This window comes from Talpa europaea (genome assembly GCF_964194135.1).
Source record: "Talpa europaea genome assembly, chromosome: 4".
NCBI classification, from domain to species: Eukaryota; Metazoa; Chordata; class Mammalia; order Eulipotyphla; family Talpidae; genus Talpa; species Talpa europaea.
The window spans coordinates 16,716,127-16,741,517 of NC_140070.1; the positions used below are offsets into that span (position 1 = coordinate 16,716,127).

General features: G+C 36.1%; 1 protein-coding gene across 1 annotated transcript in view; it reads right to left on the bottom strand.

Moving 5' to 3' along the window:
- Positions 1-1,500: 1,500 nt before the first annotated feature.
- Positions 1,501-25,391, bottom strand: part of TLL1 (tolloid like 1) — a gene marked incomplete at both ends in the record, with an annotated part of 170,903 nt that continues 147,012 nt past the window's right edge. Inside the window, 5 exon segments of the mRNA XM_084232314.1 lie at positions 1,501-1,635; positions 3,050-3,300; positions 9,719-9,932; positions 22,092-22,219; positions 24,769-24,894. Of these exon segments, the coding sequence (XP_084088440.1) occupies positions 1,501-1,635; positions 3,050-3,300; positions 9,719-9,932; positions 22,092-22,219; positions 24,769-24,894 (854 nt within the window).

A 25,391-nucleotide genomic window follows, 5' to 3' on the forward strand; every position in this document is an offset into this window, starting at 1 on the left:
TTCACTCACTCTCTTCACTTCAGACAATCTCACATATATATATATATATATAATATATATATACAGTAATATTAAAAGCACACATGACTGTAAAGCAGAAAATTCATTTTCTACAATAAAAGCGGATTACCATATTTATACACATTGTTCTCAAAGACAGAAATGGAGTTTCCTTATAGAGCTGTGAATTAACATACACTATTATGTTCAGCATTTCAAAAGGTGTTCCTAGGAGGATCTGTTTGTTCATGTGCAAGAATTCTAAGGCATTGTAAGTAGTTGTTCCACAGGACAAGTGCTACCCTTGTAATGATATACCCTTGATACCCTTAGCAAGTCTTTAGTCTTCAAATACCACCAGCCAGATATAGGGAAGACATTCATAGTCTACAGGTGTTTGGCTCAAAGTTCAAAAACTTTGTTTAAAAAAAAAGGTTTATGGAATAGCACCATAGAAAGTCTTTCAGAAACAAATCCATTTCTCCAATACTGCATTTTTTTAAGTGGATCACAGGAAGAGAAATAAAGAGATCTTTCAATTCTTACAAGGCCTACTTCCACTTAATTTCATTTTTTTTAAATACAACATTAACCATGACAACATGAACAATAACAACAGAACAACAAAAAAAAAGAAAGACAATAGCAGCAGTGGTGACGTGAGTATGAGCCATCCAGGCAGTCACTTAAAAGAATCCTGTTCACATCTGTTTTCTCATCAGTTCCTCACAAGACTTCTCAGATTTGGTGTGAAAAGGGAGAACTTCCTAAGAAAGAACTGGGTTTTCCAATCAATGGGGAGTTTTCCAGCACTTAAATAAATGACATTGAGTTACACTACAGTCATTGACACTACTGACAATTCAAACATGTCAAAATGTTGATAAAATGAAGTGGTCTCAAGATCATTGGTGTTTCAAAGAGGTTAATCTGGCCTGCTAACGAAAATAATGAAGCTGAACTATTCCAGTTTCCAAACACCAGACATACCCACATTTAAAGCACACACCACTTTCAAAAGACTCCCATTTCACGACATCTTCTGTGCATCTGATTTACAGTGTATCCAAGATACAAAGCCAAAGCAATTATCCTAAGATATAAGAAGAGGGCTTTCCAGTTTATGACCTGCAAGATCATTTTATTTTCCTCAAATCTTGAAAAATTGTCCAAAGGAACTTTCTACAGGGTCATAGATCCTGTCCACATTGCAAGGCATCTATGTTAAGCTGTCAGCAAAAGTTGTGGAGTCTTCTTTGGAGATGTGATGGCCTTTCTCCAGCTTTAGATACCGTCAAATATGGAGTTCAGATATCCTGGTGATGCTGATCAGGGCTAGCTGGAAGCTTCTCTTTTAGTACAGAGATAATTCTGGTCTTACTGTTTTCTTCTGCTCAAACTCATTATATAAAACATGTGTGCTAATATTCTTCAGTTTAAAAAATATATGTCTTCTCTCCATTATGCACATTCCTTTATGTTCTGTTGGAGGTTTTGGTGTTATTTTTTGGTATGCATGGTATCTGGATATCTGATGCTTTTGTATCTTATATGAAATCCTTTCTTGTTGATTGTGTCATCAGTGTGAAAATGAATTAATACTGCATCTCCTATGGAATAGAGCTCTTCTGGTGGCTGGAGAAAAATCAACAACAAGGAAATAAATAAATAATAGGATGTATCATTTTTTTCTTAAGTGTAGTTCCTGTTTGATAATATTTTTCTTTGGAATACAACTTAACCCTCCCAACAACTTTACTGAGTAGATATGAGTACTCCTTCATTTGAAAGATGAGAAAACTTGAGTTTCAGAGAAGCAAAGGATGCACTGAAGATGACATGGACTCAGGGATACAGCTGGACCTGACGCACAATTGAATCTGTTTCCAAGTTCTAGAATATGGTACTTTTTTCCAATTTTTTAAGCCAATCTCATTTGATTTACAAGTAAATAAAGTCCAGAGAAGATGAAGAGACCTTAAATTAAATAGTTTCAGAAGCTGTTCTGAAACAGAGCCACCTCCAGAATCCAAACCATCTATTTTTTCTTGTTTTAATAACCTAAGTACCAAAAAGCTTTTTTGGTTTCATTTTAGTTGCTATTTGGACAGGAGTTTCCTAGTATTATATAAGCAATTATATAAGCAGTAGGCATTCCAAAAGTTGGGAATGTCTTCAAAACAAAATGTGTCTTCAGAAGACCACTGGATGTTCACTCAGTGAAAAAAGGCATTGAGAAACCTTAAAAGTTTCTATTTCTTATTTCTTACAGTGACACCCTCTGACCTGTGCTGGTACTCTGTACCCTGCATGAACCATGTTCCAGCAGTACTGAGCCCACACTACAGTGGTGGATCCTTCCACTCTTACCAAAAATATATTTGTTAAGAAGGAAAAGTCAATTTGAAAGGTGTGCATATACATTTTCTTCTATATTTTAATTTAGGAAGGTGACAAAATTCTCCAAAGAATGTTGTTATTAGATTACTAAATATTTAAATATAGATTGCACAATAAAATGTGAATAATGGGCCTCCCTGGTGGCCTAGAGGTTAAAGTCTCAGTGCTATCAAGCCATCACCAGCCTCTGCACATGAGTTCGATCCCCAGCCAGGAAGCTAACCCACATGGTGCAGCAGACCTCTCCTGTCTTGTCCACTACTCCCCTCAGCAGTGTATTTCAGTTGATCTGCCTGTTCTGTTCCCCACTCTGTCTCTGGTGAATTCTCTCACCGCTCCACACTCTGGCCTTCACTCCAGTTCTTGTATTCATAAATAAATAAAACTTTTTTAAAATGTGAGTAAAAATGTTAGAATGTAGACATAGCAAGAAACTTTACTGAATTAATCTGTCTCATTTGATTATTGACCAAATGCAGTAGAGATGGTGACCTGGCAAGGGGATAAAGAGGCATGCTGTAATTTACCAAGCCATTAATAACACTATGCAACTTTCTTTTACAAAACACTGCCTATTTATATGTGTTGCACATATATGCATTGTGAATCAATAGCCTTTTTATCATGTTGCTGTTGAAATGGTATTTACCCCTGATCCACAGAATCGACCAAGCGCCACTGCCGTTGAATCGAGACCATCAAAGAGCTCAACGTAGTCATAGCCACAGTCAGCTTCTTCCTCCACTTCAAATATCTGAAAGGACAACTCGAGCCGAGAGCCCCGTTCCGACACCAGCAGCCATTCACAGTCGACCTGTCCTGGGTAGTTGTTGTCACCAAACTGAGCATGTGAGTACAGGTCTCTGGGTTTTGGTTCAGCCTTCAGCCGGCCACCACACTCTGCCCAGGGAAGAAAATATGAAAGTAAGTTCAATAAGCTTTAAGAGGTCCAACTTCAGTTTCAGAGTAGGACAATTATTCTCTAGCTGTGTATTTCTGACCATCCTCAGATGTGTTTCTCATAATGAGACACTGTGAATAACAGCATTAATTTACTTAAGTAGAAATATTTAACTAATTTGATTGGGGAAACCATACATACATTATTAATTAGTTACCTTTGTAGTTCTAGTACCCATTTGCTTATATTTTGTGTTTGCACAAAATAAAAAATAATGACCTTTGTTTAGCTTCTTTTTCAGAGAAATATGTGTATATATTTCACCAGTTATTTCTTTTGTCACTAGAGGTGACTACAGCAAGGAAATAAATATGCATAAAAATCTATCAGTTTTCAAAAACTTTTTCTCAGCAATGCTTTGAATTCAGAATCCCAAAAATTTATAGTAACTAGAGATGAAATAGGGGAAGAATTAGTTGACAATGCTCCCTCCCACCAGTATAGAAGCAAACATATTCCTGGGAGTGTGGGAGGGGAAAGTAACAGCTATTACAAGCATTAGGGGAAAGTAGAGAGATTCTGTCTCCGTGAATATCTGAGGAATTCCTGGGAAGCAGTAATTTCAGTGCTAAATCTAGGAAAACTGAGATGACCTGGGAAAAGGACAAAAATAAAAATCAAATATGGAGAGATCTGGACAGAAATTACAACACTGGCTGTCAAAACCCAACTGCAATACTGTCAGGTCTGAGGCCAGAGTCCTTGGTGAAACCTGTGACGATGACTTATTAGGTAGCTAAATTTTTTTAATTATTTTTTTAAAATTTATTCATGCATACAAGGACCGGGGTATAGGCCAGATGCGTGGGAGGATGAAATGATCCACCAGAGACAGAGTGGAGAACAGAACAGGCAGACTGACTGAAATAACTGCTTAGGGGAGCAGCGGGCGAGACAGGAGAGGTCTGCTGTGCCATGTGGGTATCTCTGCAGCCGGCAGGGATCAAACCTGCACTGCAGAGGCCACAGACAGTTTCACAGCACTGCACTCAACCTGCTGCACCAGCAGGGAGACCCTGGCTAAAATTCTTATCTAGATTTCTCAGATTTGTATATATTGTGGATTGGTGATTTTAAATAACAAAATATGTTTGAGTCCCCAGGATGTAACCCCATTCAGATGTGTCAGAATACAGTTAGACTCAACAAATCCCTGCTGTTGTTACATATTCAGAGACCTTTCTGTGAATAACATAAAAAACTTCCAACCAGGGTTTTAACCATGAAATGTCTTCCCTATAAGGCTGTGTTATGTGATGAATCTCAATGCCTTCTGGTAGGTGGGCATATTGCACCATCTGTTGATGACATAGGTGCCACTATTACAAATTAAACATGTGAGGAGACACATGTGCTTAGAACCACTTCTGAAGACTGGATTCCAATCAGCCCCAGATGTCCTCTCTTGAGTCCCAGAATCTATTAGCCAAGCATCCTCCCTTGCCCACCAAGTAAATCTAGAACTTTTGTCTTTTCCCTGTGACAGAACTCCACAGCCCAAGGAGAAGCTCTGATTTTCATCAGCTATGGGACTTTGTCCTAGACTTCATTACTAAAATAAGGATCATATAAAGGACTCCTATCATGGGGGATAGACAAAGAGTGAACAGGGTCTAGATGAAGAATAAAATGCTTGAAATATGCCCAGCACATGGAGAGCGGTCATGTAAGTGTAAGCTATCACCATCAGTCCTATTATTTTCCACGAGAATACCCAAGTGCCATTATCTATACTTCCACTGAGGTATGAAATGCAAAGCCAGAAAAATTGAAAAACAATTTAAAACACTATTAATCTGCTATCAGAAAGGAAAAATATATTTTGGAAGACCAGGAAAATACATGGTAAAAAATATTCCTGAATTCAATATATAAATATATAAAGCAGCATACCTCATTTACACATTTTTCAAAATTCTACCTGTTTGCAAAGTTTCATCTAAATAGCTGATTTGTATTCTTTTCAATGTTTAAAGAGCTGCCAGTGCTGGGTTTACTTTTATTCCACAAACCAGAAGGGCTGAAGGACAGAACTGTGAGATGAGAAGGGTCTGGCTTTTCCTGCTTGCTTTGCAGAAAGAACATAGCAAAACAAAGACCAGGATCCAGAAGAGACATTCTCTGCCAGCCCCAGCTTGGAACAAAAATCAAGGAGGAAATGAAGAAGTCAAACAATATGGGAAGAGAGATTTCACAAAGCCTTTTTGAATCTGAAAATGACAGTGAGGAATCACAATTTGATTTTATTGAAAACTTCTAGAAACTGGTAAATACAAAAACGAATTCAAGTCCATTTAAGGGTGCCTTAACATATTTCAGCAAGTCGCCCTGTTCTAGTGTATTCCTAGAGATCACTGCTCAAATTAATAAATATGAAATAATACCAATTATGAAAACAAAGAGAATTTAGTCTGCAGAATACATTTTTAAAGAGTGAAGATTTGAATATTATATGCACAAGAGGTGTGATTTTTGTATGTCCTGAGAGAAATTTCATGAGCAGAAAATATTAGGCAGCATAAAGACAATTGCTTGCAGTGTCCTTAAGAAATCTTATGACTGTTCTTCAAAATATGGTCCATATATCATTTAACACAGTCCCTTTCAAAAATATTTTTAATAAACACATTTCCTGCAAATATTCCTAATAATTTACCAGGCCAGGAAGATATAAAAGCAGTCATTTAGCGTGGCAGCAATGCTGCTTTTAAATAAATTGTTTGAAAATAGTCCCCAAGCTGCCAGTGCATCCTCTACAGATTCTGAGAAATGGAAAATGAATTTGAATAAGAAAGGTAACAAGGGGAGAGAAGCCTGGGAGAGCCTTCATTTTAATTTGGAAGGACATGTTTGTTTATTTCCTGGTAAAGTATTAAATTCCCGGAGAGGTTCTGCAATTTGACCTATAAATGCTTTTGGAGGGCATTCTAATTTAATTGAGTTAGATAAAAATAATTTCCTTCCTAGGGGGTTTAGTAATGCAGTATTTGATTTTTAAATGTCATTGACAAATAAGTGTAATGTTTTATGCTATAAAAAACAAGTCTTAACTAGCAGACAATGCCACTTAAAAACACTTTTCCACTCCATACTTACAATATCATTATATAAGCTATATCTTTTGTGAGAATACACAGGGCATTTTTTTTTAATTGGAAGATTTGTTTCCTTCAGTTAGTTTATTTAAAGCTGGAATAAGGCCTCTCTGTGGGGCAGTGGTTGAAGGCTGGCTTGCAAGTCTGCCCGCAGCCTCTGCAGCTCTGGTTCGATTCCCCGGCTGCCAGGCAAGGGTCCCACATGGAGCGCAGACCTCTCCTGCCGCCCGCTGCCCCACTCAGCAGTGTCTTCGTCAATTTGCCTGTTCTGCTCCCCGCTCTGGCTCTGATGAATTCTCTCACCCTCCTGCGCTTCTGACTGTACCCAGTGCTTGTATAAATAAATAAATAAATCTTAAAAAAAAAAAGCTGGAATAATACCATTAATTTTTTTTTTTTTTTTAAAGCGCGGAAGGGTGAGAATTCACCAGAGCCAGAGCAGGGAACAAAACAGGCAGACTGACGAATACACTGCTGAGGGGAGCAGCAGGCATGGCAGGAGAGGTCTGCGCACCATGTGGGACCCTTGCTGGTGGCCGGGGATGGAACCGGCGCTTTAGAGGCTGCGGGCAGCTTCTCAGCCCAGGGTTCAACCACTGCGCCACCAGGGGAGGCCCTAATTAACTTCTTAAAATAAATTTGTACTCAGAATTTCCCCCCAATTTACTGTGGCGGGAAAGGACTTTTCTGATAATGTCCATTTCCTAAAGTTTTGGGAAATATTACTTATTATAAAGTATCTTAGAACACTATTTGTAATAACTGGCTTTAAAATTCATAGTTATAAGATTTCCTTGTGCAGAAAATTAATATTAGAAATATAAATTCACTCAAGCAATTTAAAATGTATACTTTGGGACTCTTCAATAATAGTTACATGTATTCTAGAAAAGTAGTGAATAATGAATAAAATGCTTTATAAATATAGCAAAAGTGGATATATGTGGTATTGAATTATGTTGTCTTGTCAGTAGAAACCAAGCAAAAATCAAAAGTTCAAAAACTTCTGAAAAATCAATTTATCTTATCAGATTATGAACTGCCTACAGGCAGAAATGTCTACCATGTTCCTATAAATTTCCCCAAATTTCTATTATTTTCCTATAAATAACAAATACCTTGCAGGGTCTATTCAAAGCAAGTGCCAAATAAGCATTTAGTGAAGGACTATTTGACATTTGTATTAAAAACAAGCTTTGAGAAGAAATAAATAGTAAGCAGTAATAAGAATTTTATGGCTACTAGCTGTATAAAATAAATCTACTCAGAAAATTCCAAGAGAACTAGGTAAGCAAGACTAAAGCTTATACATGAAAAAAATTAAAAATCAAATAGGTAAATGTCATCATTTATACTTTTGGCAAATGCTAGTGAGTTAAAGGGAAGAAGCCAGGACTCCAATTCCATCTGTTACATTTTGTTTCTTACATTGTCATTTAAGCTTTAGTCTCATAATCCTCATTTCTGAGATGACAGAACTGGATTAAACAACATCCAAGGCATGTGTTTGCCTAACAAAATGTGATTGAGGTGGTTCACATGGGTATTTGAACAGATATCAACAGGGAAATAAAATCAGCCTAATCAAGTATCTATTTCACCAGAAGATTTGTTTACAATTTAGATAATGAAGTATTCAATCTCTACCACTTGCTTCAAATAATAACATTCCCATTTTGTATTAAATTTCTTCTTAGCCCAAAATTTCTGTTAGGAGAAAATATACTACACTGTAATACATGAACTTTGAAGATAAGGCTGGGCAAAAGTACAGATTTAACATCATTTTAGAAATTTTTGCAAATTAATGAAACCTCCAGATTTTTAATTTCTTCATCTGAAGAGTGAAGAGATAACATCAAATAGCTCTTTTGAGGATACAATGTATGTCAAGTGTATGTAAACCAGGTAGATAGATGAATGGATGGACAAACAGATACACATATGTTTAAAATGTCAAGTACATACCTCATATACCAATAGATTTCAGTACATGATCTCTATTATACTTAGAATCTACCAATGGATTATTAAACACTGCAGGACGAGTCCATGTCAGAGGCCATGAAAATTAAGGCATCACATTTTACCAGAAACCTTGAGATTATTTTACAAATACTATGTCATTTTGACAGCATATTTCCCACTGCATTCTTAGAACCTGTAAGTTCTTGGAACTTGGAAAATATTTAAAGAGTAATGTCAAATATATGGAAAATCTTCACTACTATGAAATTTCTAGTTCATGAAATACTTTCCTTATGCAAAATGACTTATATAAATCACATGACATAACCAACTTGTACTATTGAGGAATCCAACCATTATTAGAATGAAACAGATCAATATTCTAACAATTAATATTCATTTTCCACAAATAGACTTCATTAAAAATTCAAAACTCATAATATGCTAGAGTAAAAAATAATATTGGACAATGGATTAATTAAAATTCTGATTATAAAACAAGGGGAAAATACAAGAACAATCAGTAAGAAACCATGACAAAAATTACTGCACTGAAATTGTTTCATGGACAAATTTGTAGACTATTATAACTGTTTCACAACTAAACTAAATTTCTCCCAGAAGTGTCTCAAAAGTTTATGCACTGAGAGTACCACTAGATGTCACTACAAGCTAAATGACTTTAGCCAATATCAACATTAACTGATTTTAACTGCTAGATAAAAGAACACTTATGGAAGAGATTATTATTTTGTCTTCAAATTATGAAAGAAACTACATTTTTGCCTAAAAATTCCCACACTTTTCTAAATATTTTTTTTCCCTCAAAGATATAGAGCAGTCAAAATGTGTAAATTAGGATTAGGGAAAAGATCAGATTGCATGCAAAAATAAATTAGGCACTGTAAAACAGAGATGTATCCAAATTCGATATGTACAATATTACATTAATGCAAAAACAGGCCAATCAGGTAATCTATTGGGTTAAACATTATTTTTGAGTAGCAAGTTATAAATTTCTGTTAAATAGAATATATAAAACAAACTGTTAGAGTTAAGATGAAATTCATTTCACAAAGATTCAGATAATTCTACTTGGTCATACCACAGCAACACAAATCAGACCAAATTATTGGGTTTCTTTCTAGATATTCAACAACTACAAAGATATTTATTTCACACAGAACTTCAGTGAAATTTCTTCTGCATTGATGATCTTGTTATAGGATCCACTCCATTCACTGGAAGAGAAACTTTGGTCTTTGTCAGAAAAGTATGACCCCAACATACTGACCTGTAGAATGTGTGGCTTGAAAGCCTTTTCTTTGTACAGAGGCATCAGAGACAAACCGAACAAACATTTTATTTCCAGTGGCCAGTAGGGGCTCGGGTATCTTGTTGCCACAGAGTCTCCCAAGAATTGGTGATTTTTCTGTTTCTCCATCAAAAACTTCCAAGTGATCATAAGCACATTCTTGATGCTGCTCTATCTCAAATTCACTAAAGGTCTATTAAGAAAAAAAGAACAAAAAAATCACAAATCACTCAAAATGAGTTCTTTTCTTTTGAGCATAAGTACAGTTCAATAGAATATGTTTCAGCCACACAAAGGATCTAATCCATATAACACATTATTGAAAGGGGGTGAAATCAATACAGTATAAAATTTATGGGAAACCATAATGAGGATAACCATGTAATAAATTCATGTAAAATTCTACTATTTAACTATTGCAACTAATTCTACCATTGCAATTAAGTCAACTCAAGAATGTAAACAGATTATAATAACAAAATGTTTTATTCTGAATTTATTCTAATTTTTTGGAATGTATCAGAATCAGAATATTTTAAGCAATAATAATATAAATTTATTGGTTTTTAAAAAATCAGTGAATAACATTTTATCTTTGGGCAATTAAAGTAAGAAGAAAATTGCATAAATAACTTATTTTCACAAAAATTAAATTCAGTAAATCTTAACAGAATAACTAAAACAAATGGAATGTTCACTATATTTCTATCTTAACATCTGATGACAATTATTATTAGAGAACATTAATATGACTTTTGATTATTTTCAATTTACTTTCCCAATAGATATTTAATTCTGGGAAGGTTTAGTATGCTTTCCCATTTAAAAAACATTGTAATTTTCATGACTGGGTCTTAGCAAATTCTTAAGGTAAACATTCATTAAAGGCATAATATATCAAATCTTCAGAAGGAAAGTTTAGTTGAGATGGACTGAAAATAGCATTGTCCAAACTATTAATAGTTCCAGGAACTCTAGGTTATCTAAGACATTTTACTTTTCCCCAGAAAAGGTATCAGACAGACAAGAAAGAAATCATCACTTCTATTTAAGTCTATAGAGCAGAGCTAAAACATTACAAAGAAAATTAATCTGAAGAAATATATAATGCTTTAAAATTCATTAATTTTGCTGCAATATATTTAGCATAAAACATGTACACATAAGCTTTTCATATACGTGCTTTCATTAATGCAACTTTGTGAAGTGTCCATAATCCTTGCTTTTGTTAACTCATACATTTTATAATTTTGAAAGGAAAAAAGTGACTACTGGACCTCCCCGGGTCGAGCGCAGTGCTGTGAAGCTCTCTGCAGCCTCTGCAGCGCCGGTACGATTCCCGGCCGGCCAGGAAGGGTCCCACATAGCGCAGCAGACTTCTCCTGTCTCACCTGCTGCTCCCCTCAGCAGTGTATTTCAGTCAGTCTGCCTGTTCTGCTCCCTGCTCTGTCTCTGGAGAATTCTCTCACCCTCCTGTGCCTCTGACCTGTACCCCAGTTCTTGTATAAATAAATCAATCTTTAAAAAAAAAGTGACTACCTCTCCCATATTGTGGGTCATAGTTAATATTCCTTACCTCATAGTTAATATGAATTATGGAGTCAGAGAAACAAAGATATTTAAAAGAAGAAAAAAGGTTTGATCTCTCCTGCCTCATTCCACCACACACTAGTACAAAAAAAATGTTATAACCAATAAGCATTAGTCATTATTTGTTATAATTATTAAAATAATTATGAAAGAATATTCACTTGACCGAAGACACTGGAAAGTACAAAAAAGATTGAATACATATAGCACAAAGAATCTCACTGGAAACAAAAGCAATGCAGGAAATTTGTGTGAAGACTACAGCAGAGTTTACTTATTCTAAAGCACAATATGCAAAGCCGGGTATCACTGAAGGAATTCAACTTTTTTAATTTCTGTAATCCAGTGGCAGAGAGTGGAGTGGATTGGACAGTCTCTACTGGATGGGATCTCTTGGCCGGCTGTCTAGATAAGTCTGTCCATTCATCGACCCACCTACCAATTCCATATTTATGACCAACCCCATGGACAGAAATCCTGCAGAAGTGGAGACCACTTCAGGAGTAGGTTTCCTGCCTCTTATGAAATAGTATTCTGTCAGCCTCTAACACCATTATACACAAATACACAATTTTACTATCAGTTTGTATCTGTTCAGAAACTAATGACAATAACATCAACCAGAGATTTTTATTGAACCTAAAACCAAACTTCTGAATGATAAGAACATGTTAGCGCCAGAAAAAGAAACATTTTACAGGAAGATAATACATGAAAATCTTTGCATGTTGAGTAATTATCTCCTTTGAACATGATTTAGTATTATTGCATCAATAAATGTTAAGATCAGAGAAACCTATTGTATGGAGATAATGGTAAGATGGGGAATTCTAAGTATATCTTTCCAGTAAATGTGAAAAACAGGAACAGAATGAAAGACCATTGAAACTTAAGTGAATGAGATGACTACTTCACTTCCTCATGAAAGCAGGCTGTGTGGAGTAAATCATAACATCTGTTAACAGAGCAGAACACCACTACACAAAATGGCATTGAACGTGGGGGTGGGTACACACTGACACCTGTTCTAACGCCAACTGCCTCCAGCTTTTTGTCAAATTATTCATGGAATCAGATTGGCTCTATAAGAGTCAAATTAGACAAGGTTTTATAGCTGACACATTCTCAAGCAATGCGAACAGCTCTCATTCATTAAGGTATTAATGAATTTTCCTCCTGGAATAGTGAGCAGTTTGTTAGGTCAACTGCAGAGATTGGGTGGTCCTTTTCCAGAAGGCAACCTTACCCAAGCACTCCACTTCACACAAGCAAAAAGCCTGACTAAGTCACAATCTGAGCTCTCTTAATTCTGGCCCTAAATATCACAGAGACATCTACACAGAGGCATCTACCCTAAAAATATATTTCTAGATCACAGAAAGGTATTATAGGAGTCCATGAGAAGATGGAAAAACTTTGAAGATATTTTTTAGATTTCCCAATGATAAAGTGAACTTCACAATTTATTGCTTTATTCTATGACACATAAGCTGAGTAATGAATCTCTATACCTAGAGGATACAGAATGTGAAAATTTCCAGTGACTAGATACCAGCACCAGGAAATGTTCCCAAAGGAAACTTAGATTCTCAAAAAGTCCTTTCACTTCACAAAGCCAGGATGGCTAACAAAGCTGACATCTTGAGCAATGTGGGACTCTGATACTCTGATTTCTGCTAAAACACTGCCCTCTTGTTTTGTATTTTTAAATATTTTGCAAGCATGGACACTGAAACTTTATAGGCATTTTGGTATTTAAAATTTTTACTCATTCCAGTTCTATGATTTTTAAGGTTACTAATCTAGGTCTTAAAAAAAAACAAAAAGGAGCAAATCACCATGAGCTCTGCTTAGAACTCCTAATGCATTTCCCACAAGGCAAACTACAAGATTAAGGAATCCAATTCAAAGGAAATAAAATTGAACTCTCATTTTAAGCTGTGGAAAGAATAACTGTGTGTTTCTGGAACACGCAAGCAAGCCTAATCTACCTAGCTGGCCACTAGCCAGACTCCCATATGTGGCCCCTTCAAACAACATCTGTGGAGGTGCTTTTATTGAAAATGCAGGTGCTGGCTAAGGGATAAAGCCATGCAGAGTAACTACATATATCACAAAGGACAAGATACTAAAATGATAGGACTTAATGCGGAAATAAAATTTAGCGAGGGTGCCTATTTAAACTAAGGGAATTAAAGAGACTGATGCAATTTGAGCAGCTGTGAGATAAGATTGAGAGCTCCCTAGTCACACATCTTTTGCCTTTTCCTGTCTTCCATAAGAACTGTCATTTGGTTTCCCACAAGATATTGGAAGGATTGGAGATTACTGGAAAAGGGGTGAGTGGAATACAAACTCCAGTCTTCTGACTCAAAAGATGTTTTCTTTTCCAGGAGTCCTCTATAATTGAGATCAAATATACTTTTATGGCTTTATGGTGGAGAATTATACACTTTGTAGGCGTTTTTGTTTTCTAAACAGCCCATATATAAAGCTATAAATTGTAACTACGTAACTTAGCAAAACTCTAGGGCATAATAAATCAAATATAAACAATATAAGCACATTAGCCTGTTGCTGTCTGCACCTATGTCTGGAAATTTGTGCCTGTTGTTTTTTGTTATGTGTTGTTTTTAATGAATAGTAGTTCAAAAAATGGGAAAGTACCACAAATGAAATGATTACTTGAGTCTCAGGAGCAAGACAGGATAAAGTCAGAAATAATAGATCCTTATCCTTCTCCATTCAGAACTGTATCCCCTTTCCAGGAAGAAAACTTTCTCTCCCAAATGTTTTTCAACCAAAATTCCTTTTACTTTTAAACTATTATCATGCAATCAACATCTCAGATGATTCAAAACATATACACATAAACATATACACAAACAAAAACAAAAACAGGCAAATGCATTGGTTCTTACTGCTTCTGAAGCAAATTTCCACACACTGAAAGGCTTAAAAAGAATGCAAATTTATTTACCTAGAGTCTAGTCTAAAATGGATGGGGGGGCCTGTGTTACCGCTAAAGGTCCAAGATGAAAATCTAGTAACATGTCCCATATTCTAGAAGCTGCTCTCCGCTCTGGGTTCATGTTCCTCTCCAGAAAATCTAAAACCGACAGTTCAGCATGTTTTCTCCTCTCTGACCTCCTGCCTCCCTAATATCCTATTTAGAGGGGTGGACCCCATGTAAGGACCCCTGTGAGTACACCGTTCCCACGCTGATAATCCCAGATAATCTCTCCTTTTCAAGATCCTTAGCCACATATTTTTTGCCATGTAACACGTGCTCAGGCTTTGAGAATTGGGACATGGGCATCTTTAAGGGTGCGGGACATTATCCTGCCTACTACAGAAATGTTTTCACCCCAGAGAAAATGGTAGAGGATGGAAACTGGTCTTTCAGTGGTGATCACGCTGTAATGTAGATGTAACATCACTATGCTAAGATTTGAAATGCAGGGCATCGCTGGTGGCACAGCGGTTGAGCGATGGGCTGCAAAGCTGCCCTCAGCCTCTGCAGCGCCGGTTTGATCCCCCGCCACCTGCGAGGGTCCCACATGGCGCGCAGACCTCTCCTGCCACCCGCTGCTCCCCTCAGCAGTGTATTTCGTCAGTCTGCCTGTTCTGTTCCCCGCTCTGGATCTGGTGAATTCTGTCACCCTCACGTGCTTCTGACTGTACCCAGTGCTTGTATAAATAAATAAATAAATCTTTTTTAAAAAAAGAGAGATTTGAAATGCACAATGCTGTGATCTGAAACATATGTAATGTTACAAACTCATTTTATCTCAAAAGAAAAACCACTATGACTCCAGATTTCAAATATTTTCTCCCCAACCTTCTTAATTTGGGTCAATTAACTAAATCCCACATACCAAATTTGATCAATAGCCTGTTTTTGTAATTAGACTTTGTATTGGAACACAACTACATCTTTTGTGTATTGTCTATAGCTAGTTTCACACTAAAATAGCAGATTTAAATTGCTGGGACACAGACTACATGTCTCTACCTTTTTCATTGTTAGGAATGAATTTCAAATTCATTGCACTTCACCAAAACTTAACCATGTTTGAATAGTTTTTGCATAAAGTATTATTTTGCATAAATTATTATTACTACCTCATTGCTATTTGAATATTAAATATCAATATTTATTAGCAATTTAACTAAAACACTATGCCAAACACTTTATGTACATAATACACACACAAAATTCATGATTATTATCTCTAATTTCCAGATCAAGAAATCAAAACTTTCAAAGGATAAGGATGCTGACCCAAAATAATATAGCTCATAAGTAGAAATGGTGGTATCTACACCCAAATTTCTTTGCATTCAAAATAATTTAATCCCTTCATAGTTCTCTGTTGCATACTTGAATGTGGCATCACAAATCGCAACTTTTTTTTACTAAATCACAACTTTTTTTTTACTAAATCACAACTTTCTCTTACTAATAAGATTATTTTCCATTTACATTATTCCATGTGCACAAACACAGCAATTATGGTTCTCCTTACTCTCTGATGTAAGATGTTATAATGAAAAATAAGAGAAAATGTAGAAACAGCACCTGGGCTGAATGTATTCAGACCCTTACTAGCTCTTAAACTTGTCAAGTCACCTAAACTGCTGGGCACTTCTTTCTTATCTGTGTGTCATTCATGGTACCAACTTGAGATAATATACATGACACCACTTTGAAACGCAGGCACTACACACACATTAGTTCTCAGTGCTGTTTAGCCCATATGGATTTGTTTTTTGCAGCACAAGATATACCTATCAAGCTATATTTTACTATTTGGAGAGCATTTTTAAGAACTGAAAAACTTGAGAACATTCATATTTTTATTTGTAGAACTACACATGATAGAGTGCCAATTTTAGAATTTTTCAAAGAATACTTCCAGGCTTTCTGAATCCTAGCTCTGTAGTTTACTGCTTTAACATAAAGACAGTATTCCAAGGGGTTATGAAGATCAGACAGATCACATATTAAAAAAGGTCCATGCAAGAATACAAAAATATCTTCATGAGTTGATATACTCACTCATAAACATAACTTTTTATTTTTAATATTTGTTTATAATTAGAAAATTCATGATCTGGGGTAAAAAATATTAATGAGTATGTTTACTATGTAGTATAGAATAAGTTATATTCAATTTTTTTTTATTATACTAGACAGCATTTACTGTAGCATTTATTAAATCACTTTTTAAGCACTTCTGGTTTGTATACCGGGTAGTAAACTAGAACCTAATAGTATTTTGGCTACTCATGCTGGACCTCACCTGGAAAACTAGTCAACAGAGTATAAGCAGTTAATTTATTCATGTTATTTTTCTTTCCCTGCATATGTGCAGTGTTGCACTTTAGCTACATGTGTGGGATTAAATATGCTACATATTCTGTGCTCCTTCTCCTATTAAGAGATACAGCCTAATTCACTTTCCCTTGAATCCTAATCAGCCTCTGTGATTCGCTTTACCAAAGGAAAGTGCAGAGGTAAAGTCCAGGGGCTTTTGAGGTGGACTTGGGAATCTCATAAAATGCTCTCTTTAGGGACCCAAAACTACCACGTGAAGAGTATGGTTCCATGAAACTACCATGCCGGTTGGTCATACGAGGTGCTCTGGTTGCCCCATCTGAGTCAGCCTCTCTGGCATCCCAGCCAAGCCACCTGACCCTCCCAACGAGACAAATATCACTGACGGGCCTCAGTCAATGCCATGGGCAACAGGGAATTGCCAGCGACGCAGCACGCAGGCCATGATGCCCTTACCTACAAACCATGGGCTATAGCAGCATGCTGCTTGTTTTAAACTTGGGTTAGTTTATTATAAAGCAAGAGATAACTAGAAATCTACAACAGAATATTTGCATTACAATGCCAAACGTCTACAAATCTGCAACAAGTAGATCACTATTGAAGCACATTCCTTATGTTACTGTACAATGACATATATTAGATAAGGCTAATCACACTGTGAATTGATTGTACTTACAGTAAGTAAATACTATGCACAAAAATACTCATATCTCACCAAGGGCACTGGATTGTACTATAATTCTCCTTATTCAAGAATTGTAAGATCTCTAAATAACCTTAACATTTGTAGTCTTACAAATTAAGCAAACTAACCAAAATAATAGTTCTCGTAGATACAGTGAAAGAAGGCTAGCATATACCCACAAGCCACTACGTACAAGTCACTCTGTATCAAATTAGAGGGGTATTTGGGTTATAAAGAACACTAATCCTCTCCAAATTCACAAAACTAATTATATTTTTTAATATTTCATAAAATTGTCTTCAGGGACAATTTCTTTTTCTTTGCTTCCATATAGGTAAGAAAAATATTTAGAAATTTTTCCTTATTTTTTCCAAGCAGCCTAAGGATCTAAGAAAGGAAGAATAAGTCTATGAGTTATAAAAGTAAGCTCCATGGAGCTAGTAAGTACACCAAATGTTTTATTCCTTTCCTTTTTGCACTGACCCATAACAAGTTCAGCTTGTAACTAAGTATCTATCAATGGCTCTTTGGCCTAGGGGGAGTAAAAGAGTTCATAATTTTCCAAGTTTTATTGGAATCCATTTTCCAAATGTCAGTTTGGGTTCAAGTTCGTCCATGAAAATTAAAGATTCTAAAGAAACTTGGAAAATATGTTTGTTTTAAACAATGTATCTTCCTGATGAGGTTTCCTGCATAACAAATACTTACAACAAATGTCAAACAAATCTAATGGTTTGAATTGATATTCTAAACAATGTTGGCCAAATGTCACCTGGTGTGAACTGTACCTACTCCCATAAAGATCACAAAGATCAAATTTGCATTACAGCTTTTATGTTACTTCTGAACATCAGCTTTTTATGATACTAGCAAGTATGACCATTGTTGAACAGACATATTTTATGTCCTGATTCTTAGCTGGAATATTTGCATAAGAAAGAGAGTCTGTAGTTTGTGAAGGAACAGACTATCCTAGAACTGGAAGGGCTATTTAATAAGGCAATATGTATATATGGAGGACAAATAAAGTATTGACATTTTAAAAGTTGGGGTATATCAGAAGTTCTAGTTTCCTTTGTGCAGATGAAATAAGTGTTGCTTCTCTCTTCCCTTTGCTCTCTCTTGTTTAACATAAATAAAGTGCATCCTGGGGTCTCCCTAGTGGCGAGGGGTTAAGACACAGCACTATGAAGCTATCCGCAGCCACTACAACATGAGTTCAATCCCTATCCAGGGAGGTGACCCACATGACATAGCAGACCTCTCCTGACTCACCCTCTGCTCCCCTCAGCAGTGTATTTCAGTACATCTGCCTGTTGTGCTCCCCACTCTGTCTCTGGTGAATCATCTCACCTCTGGCCTGTACCCCAATTCTTGTATGCATAAATAAATGAATCTTTAAAGAAAAAAGAGAGAGAAATAAGTGTTGCTTCTACCCTAACTGAAAGAAAAACCCAGGTAGACTAACAACTCATCAAAGAACTGAAGTCACTAATTAAACAAGTGGTGTGGAATCCACTGAAATGTAGGCCTCTAAGTATCCACTGAAATGTAGGCCTCTAAGCTAAACTTTTAATGTATTGGTAAAGGTCTGGAGTGGTGGAGGTAGCAGTACAGAAACTCTGGTTCTATACTGCAGACACAGGGGCAGTTTGCACCTGCTCACAGGCTTCCCTTGACTTCAATCTCTTCTTCATGAGAAAGACTATAGGTGTAGCAAGAGATGGGCAAGTATTGTGAGGTTGAAGGTAGAAGTATTGTAATTCCTGCTACTGTTGTGAGAAAAGTATGAAGCCCTCGGCAACCCCTCCCAGGAAAAAAAAACAATAAGCCTTGAGGGAGAAACAAATCCCTATTGCCAGCAGGGCAAATGTATAGACCAACTGTAGCCAGGGAAACAGTTAAAAATAATAATAAAAATGGTCTATCCATGGGAAAGTCCTGGGCCCAATATTCTAAATCAACATTAGAAATTTGCTACCACTGGGAGAGGGAAAAGATACTCTCACATGAAAGAGCAACCAGGGTTGTAAGATAGAGTATGGATGCCACAGAGAGAGGAGACAGGGCACTGAGAAAGGCCATCCCTAGGATCAAAAAACACATGTCCTGTCTAAGATTAAGTTGATCTAAAGGAATAGAGAACCCCTGCCTTCACCATGAAAGTAACTTGTTACTGTGGTCTACCTCTCAGGGAGGGGAGAGTGAGTGGAGAGACACAATTTGTGGTGGAGATGAAGCAGAAACATTGAGAAAATGCCTCTGAAATCCTAACCTCCACACTAAAAAAGAGGAATTTGAAGCCAATGGTGTCCTAGAGTTAATTGTAGGAGAAAGACAACCCAAACAACATAATTACTGACTAGATTATCTCAACAACACACACACACACACACACACACACACACACACACCCTTTAAGTTTAACAGAAGAGATGTACCAAGCATCAGGCATAAAATTTCTACTACAATACAAGTTTGGGGTTAAAACAAAAATTACCCAGTATGCAAAAAGGCAAGAGAAAAACAACGCTTTGCTAAAAGAGAAATAACCATCAGAACAAAATCAGACAGAACTCTGATTTGAAAACCACAAATGGAATGTAAAGCAACTATGATTAATATGCTAAAGACTTTAGAAAAAATACAGATAACATGCAAAATGCAAAAGCAATGAGCTGTTTCAGCTGATGGGTGATATTATAGACTAAATTGTGCTCAAAATTTGTACTTTGAAGCCCTAATCCCCAATGTGACTGCATTTGGAGATAAGGCCGTTAGGGAGGTAATTGATGTCAAGTGAGATCATAAGGGTGAGGCTCTAACCCCATAATGTTAGTAGCCTTATAAGAAGATGAAGTGACACCAGAGTACTCTCTTCTGTGCACACCGAGAGGAAAGGCCAAATGAGGATATAGCCATGAAGTGGTCATCTACAAGACAGGAACTAAGTCCTTTGAGACACCAGTCCTGGGAGTATCTCAATCTTGAATTTCTAAGCTTCAGAACTGTTATAAAATTTCTGTTGTTTTAGCCACCCAGTCTATGGCCTTTTGTCATGGTAGCACCAGTCAACAAATATACAAAAGAATTATAATGTCAAGTCAAATTGAAATGCAAGAAATAAAAAGCATGGAAAGAGAGATAAAGAATGACTTTGACAAATTCATCAGTAGGCCAAAGACAACTGGAATAATCACCGAACTTGAAGATAAGTCCATTGAATTTACACAAAATTAAAACTCATAAAGGGGGCCTCCCTAGTGGCGCAGGGAGTTAAGTACCACACTATGAAGCAATCCACAGCCTCTGCAGCATGAGTTCGATCCCCAGCCAGCCAGAGAGCTACCCACATGGTGAGGCAGACCCCTCCTGTCTCACCCGCTGCTCCCCTCAGCAGTGCATTTCAGTCAGTCTGCCTGTTCTGCTCCCCACTGTGTCTCTGGGGAATCCTCTCACCCCCTGCACCTCTGGCCTGTATCCCAGCTCTTGTATGCATAAATAAATAATCTTAAAAAAATAAAAATAAAACTCATAAAGGGACAAAAAATAAAAGCGCATCAAAATGTTATGGGATAATGTGAACAATCTAACATACATGTGCTTTAATTCCCAGAAGGAGAAGAGAGACAATAATGCAAAAGAATTTTTTGAATATTTTTTTGAAGAAATAATGGTCAGAGTTTTTTTTTTTCTTTAAGATTTATTTATTTTTATACAAGAACTGGGGTACAGGCCAGATGCACCAGAAGGTGAGAGGATTCACCAGAGACAGAGCGGGGAACAGAACAGGCAGACTGACTGAAATACACTGCTGAGGGGAGCAGCGGGCGAGACAGGAAAGGTCTGCTGCGCAATGTGGATAGCTTCCTGCTGGGGATTGAACTCGTACTGCAGTGGCTGCGAATAACTTCATAGGCTGCGTCTTAACCCCTTGCACCACCTTTATTATGGTGCTTGCTAGATTGTCCCAAGTCTTACTAGCTGCAATCGCTTCCACTTTTGACAATATGATATTGCTAAAATTGTTTAAAATGTCTATATGACTATGAATTTATTCTTTTAAATTATATTCTTCAGGTATTCTGTAGTCAGTAATGAAACTAAATGTGTATTATCAAATGATCAGGACAGAATGCAAGACTAAAATAGTACAGAAGTGCATTCATTAAATTCATATTAGAATTTGGAAAAGTCTAAGGATATCAGTATCCATCTAGGAGCACAAATATAATTATGCAAAAATAATGTCCACAAACCACACAACAGAGCAGTTTTATTACAAAAAAATATATGTTTTATATGTGAAACATAGAGAGTTGACACAACCAGTAGACTATACTGTACAGGGTTTAAGGTTATAATTGTTTCATTCTTTTCTTGCTACAATTCTAATTTGGTTTTGTTCTTTATTTTCCCTATTTGGAAACATCATTATGAATAACATATTAAGAAGTAGAGCCTACTGTTTTGCAGTAACTTCTGACTTTTGTAATGCCTTTTAAAGCATCCAGGATAAGAACACTATTGAGAGCTACATGTTACCATTATTATCCCTTGATCTAGGAAATCAGTGACTTGTTTAGTGTAAGTAAGAAAGCATTAAAAAAGGAAATCTTTTGCAGCTGCATACTAATTCAATCCAATTACATAAACATCCATCTTATTTCCATGTACTAACAGTAAAAGGAATAGGCAGTCAACTTAACAGAAGAAACGATGTGTTCACTTACTAATTTGATTCGGTGGCCAGGGGTGGCGCTGATTTCCCATGTGCATGCCTTCCTGCTTGGGTACTTGTCTGGCCAGTTGGGACTGGTGATGAGGCCACTGGGACTGTGGATCTTCTGTTCACATTCAGCTATGCCAATAACGATAATATCCAATCAGTGCATGGAAAGAAAGCAGTCTATTTACCTTCTAGCCCACTGAAGATGTTCTTGAATACCAACTAATCATCACTCCAGTCTCTGTTATCATATTCATCTGCTTTGGCAACATGTTGCTGACATAATCAGAACTGTTTGTTTTCTTATTCACATGAAATTAAGTGTTTACAATGAACTATGTAAGTGTCTAAAGAGAATAAACTCCTATTTTAAACTGTTGAATCTGTGAGTTTAGATTTTTTCAGAGCTGTAAACACTGACAAGTAAGGATAGAAACACTTGGTATGTGAAAAAAAATTAATGTAATATTACAAGCAAAAATCAGTACACTACCCCATGTTCAATTCATCGATATTAACAGAAACATCCTTTACTGCTATTTAATATCACTAATCCAGTTTCTGAATCATGTATTTACATTTTCACTTACCCTTCATTACAGTATACACTTGAATACTTAACCATAATTTTAGCTGTTAAAGTAAATTGACCCTAACTTCACCATGGTAAAATGAAACACGAAGGGGAAAAATAAGGAAATAGTTACCAGCCATGGAGATTGCTTCTTAACTAATTTCAAAGAAAATCTCATTCAATTAGTGTGTAATTTCTTTTAGAAGTTTTACAATTAAAATAATTTCAATTTTAGATTATATCATTCCATACTATTAATATCAAACTTAAGAATCTTTAATAACCTCAAACTGTATTCATTCTATATAATTTACGAAGCAGCACCCTAAACATCTTGGTTTAGACTTGGTATTCTTTTTTATATATTGTGCATCTCATAATAAAATGTTATTATTTCTCTGAAAATTTTCAAGAAATTTTCTTTGTATAAATTCTTTACTGTATGGCAAGAACACCTGGTATAATTATACTCAGGACTGCACTAAATAGGGGTGATTTGCTCAAAGCTAACATGCTGTCATTACATTCCTTACTACTAAAACTTCAACATCATTGTGCTAGATTTCTATAAGGACATTTCAATTTATAACAGAGAAACACAAAAAAGAGGTGAAAGTCAGCTCCTTTCAAAACAACATGGGATCATGTAGCAACACAATACCTTTAAAATCTAGATTCTATGTTGACAAGGGTTCCTAAATTCTATTATCCCTGTTTTTGTTGTATGAAATCTTGAGTCCCCAGGATCTGTCTGAAAGCCAACAAGTCAAAGGCAAGAGGTCTCTACTAAACTGTAGAAGGTGCTCAAACTTTAAGTAAAAGAAAATCCAACCATTTTCTGCAATAAAAATAGTCTTTATTAGGGGTACCTGGATATCATTCTATTTAAAAGGCAGTCTTCTGTAAATGCCTTTCTTGAAAATGTTTTCTGTAATGAACAGAGACTTGAGATATCCAAATTATATTTACCAGCTGTGATCGACAGGCTACATGAAGATTTTATAAAAGCTATCTCAATTTTTCCTCTAAATTACCTTCCTTACCTGCAAAAGAATGAGTTTATTACTCAGCCTGTTGGTGAAATAGGTTATTATACTGAGCTACAAATATCAAACTCCTCATGGATTTATGCTCATATATGAAAATAAAAAAAGGAAAAAATTCTGTTTGTATATGATTCTGAGCAAAGTATTAACTCACTGGAAAAAAAAGAGAAAAAAAAAGAGAAAAACCTGATATTCATATTTGAATGGAACAAGGGTTAATTAAGGATTTTTCGCACAATACAAGGTTTGTTCTGACTGTGGTGCTAGTCAATTACCTGCCAACCTTTATGTGCTAATAAATTGTTATTAAATCTGCCTTTGCATAATTTTTGTTCTTTCAAAATAGACATAAATCCAAAAGAAGGAGAAAATCCAGGAGTAAACTGTCAAAAAAGAATTTAGAATTGACTAAGGAGATTAAGATAAATGTCCATATGAAATCTTGGAATATTATACGGTCTTATGGCCAAAAATTGGTTGGCTTCTATTGTACTACTAGTGTGTTCTGTTAGGTTTTCTGTTTTTTTTTTTTTTTTCAAAACCCATGACTGAAAACTTTAAAAGGCACACAGTATCTGCCACTTTCAAATGTCTTTCTTCTGGGAGGATTTGAATTTGATATTCTTGATATTTAAAGTGGCATCACTCATTTAGCACATATATAAGATATTTTGGGAGGGAAAGTAAATCAAAAAGCAAAACATTTAGCAGAAGTTAACTCTAAATATGGAGCCTGTTATAAGGTCCACTCGACAAAGACCCAGGGATAATTTGGTTTCTGGTTTCCAGATGGCATCGTGGAAGCTTCTATGTTTATTATACAAAGTTATTCTAATGCCATCCATGTGTGAAGAGCAGAACCTTTAGGTAACATGAGGTTTCCAACAGTATGACTTGGATCTTTGAATAGTGCACATATATATTTTTTTGACATCTGGATAGTCAACAATGATATCACTCATTGATATGATTAGCTCTACTTGGAAGTGGTGCTTGACTCAAACTGCATGAAATTCTAGAGGTTGTGAAAAAAGAAAAAGGTCACTCCTTTCATGTCATACCTTCCTTGCAGTCATGTTTGTTTTCATGCAGCACAAATCCGTTACGGCACTGACACACGTAGCTTCCCACAGTGTTGACACATTCGTGTTGACACCCGCCATTATCCTTGGAACATTCGTCCTTGTCTAGCAAAGAAATAATCCCATCATTTAGTAAGCAGCTTTAAAAACAAAGGACATCAAAGGAGGGTGATTTAGTTACAGTTAACAATGGCAAAGGGTAAACCAAGTCACAGCTCTCCATATTCCCAACAAAAGCCAGGCTTTGTTTTGGCTTTGTTTCCCAACAAAGCCAAATGTTTGGCTTATTCCCAACAAAATTGTAGGCTTTGTTTTGGCTTTGTTTCTCCCACTTGTTCTTAAGCGTGGAGCCTTGTGCCTTGAATTCTGTCACTGAGACAACCACTTGTAGTGCATTTTGACTCCTATGCTAATTTAAAACTTGTGAGCAAGAGAGAAGAAATCAACTAATCTTTTCTCAACTAACCCTAATCATTTATGGCCAATTTTTAAAAGTGAACTTAAAAGTGTGAGCAGTTGGAAAAAATGCAAAAAAATGGCATTAGAGAAAAATTTTTCCATGGTATATAGACATAGGCTAAACAAGATGTCAAGACTCATGT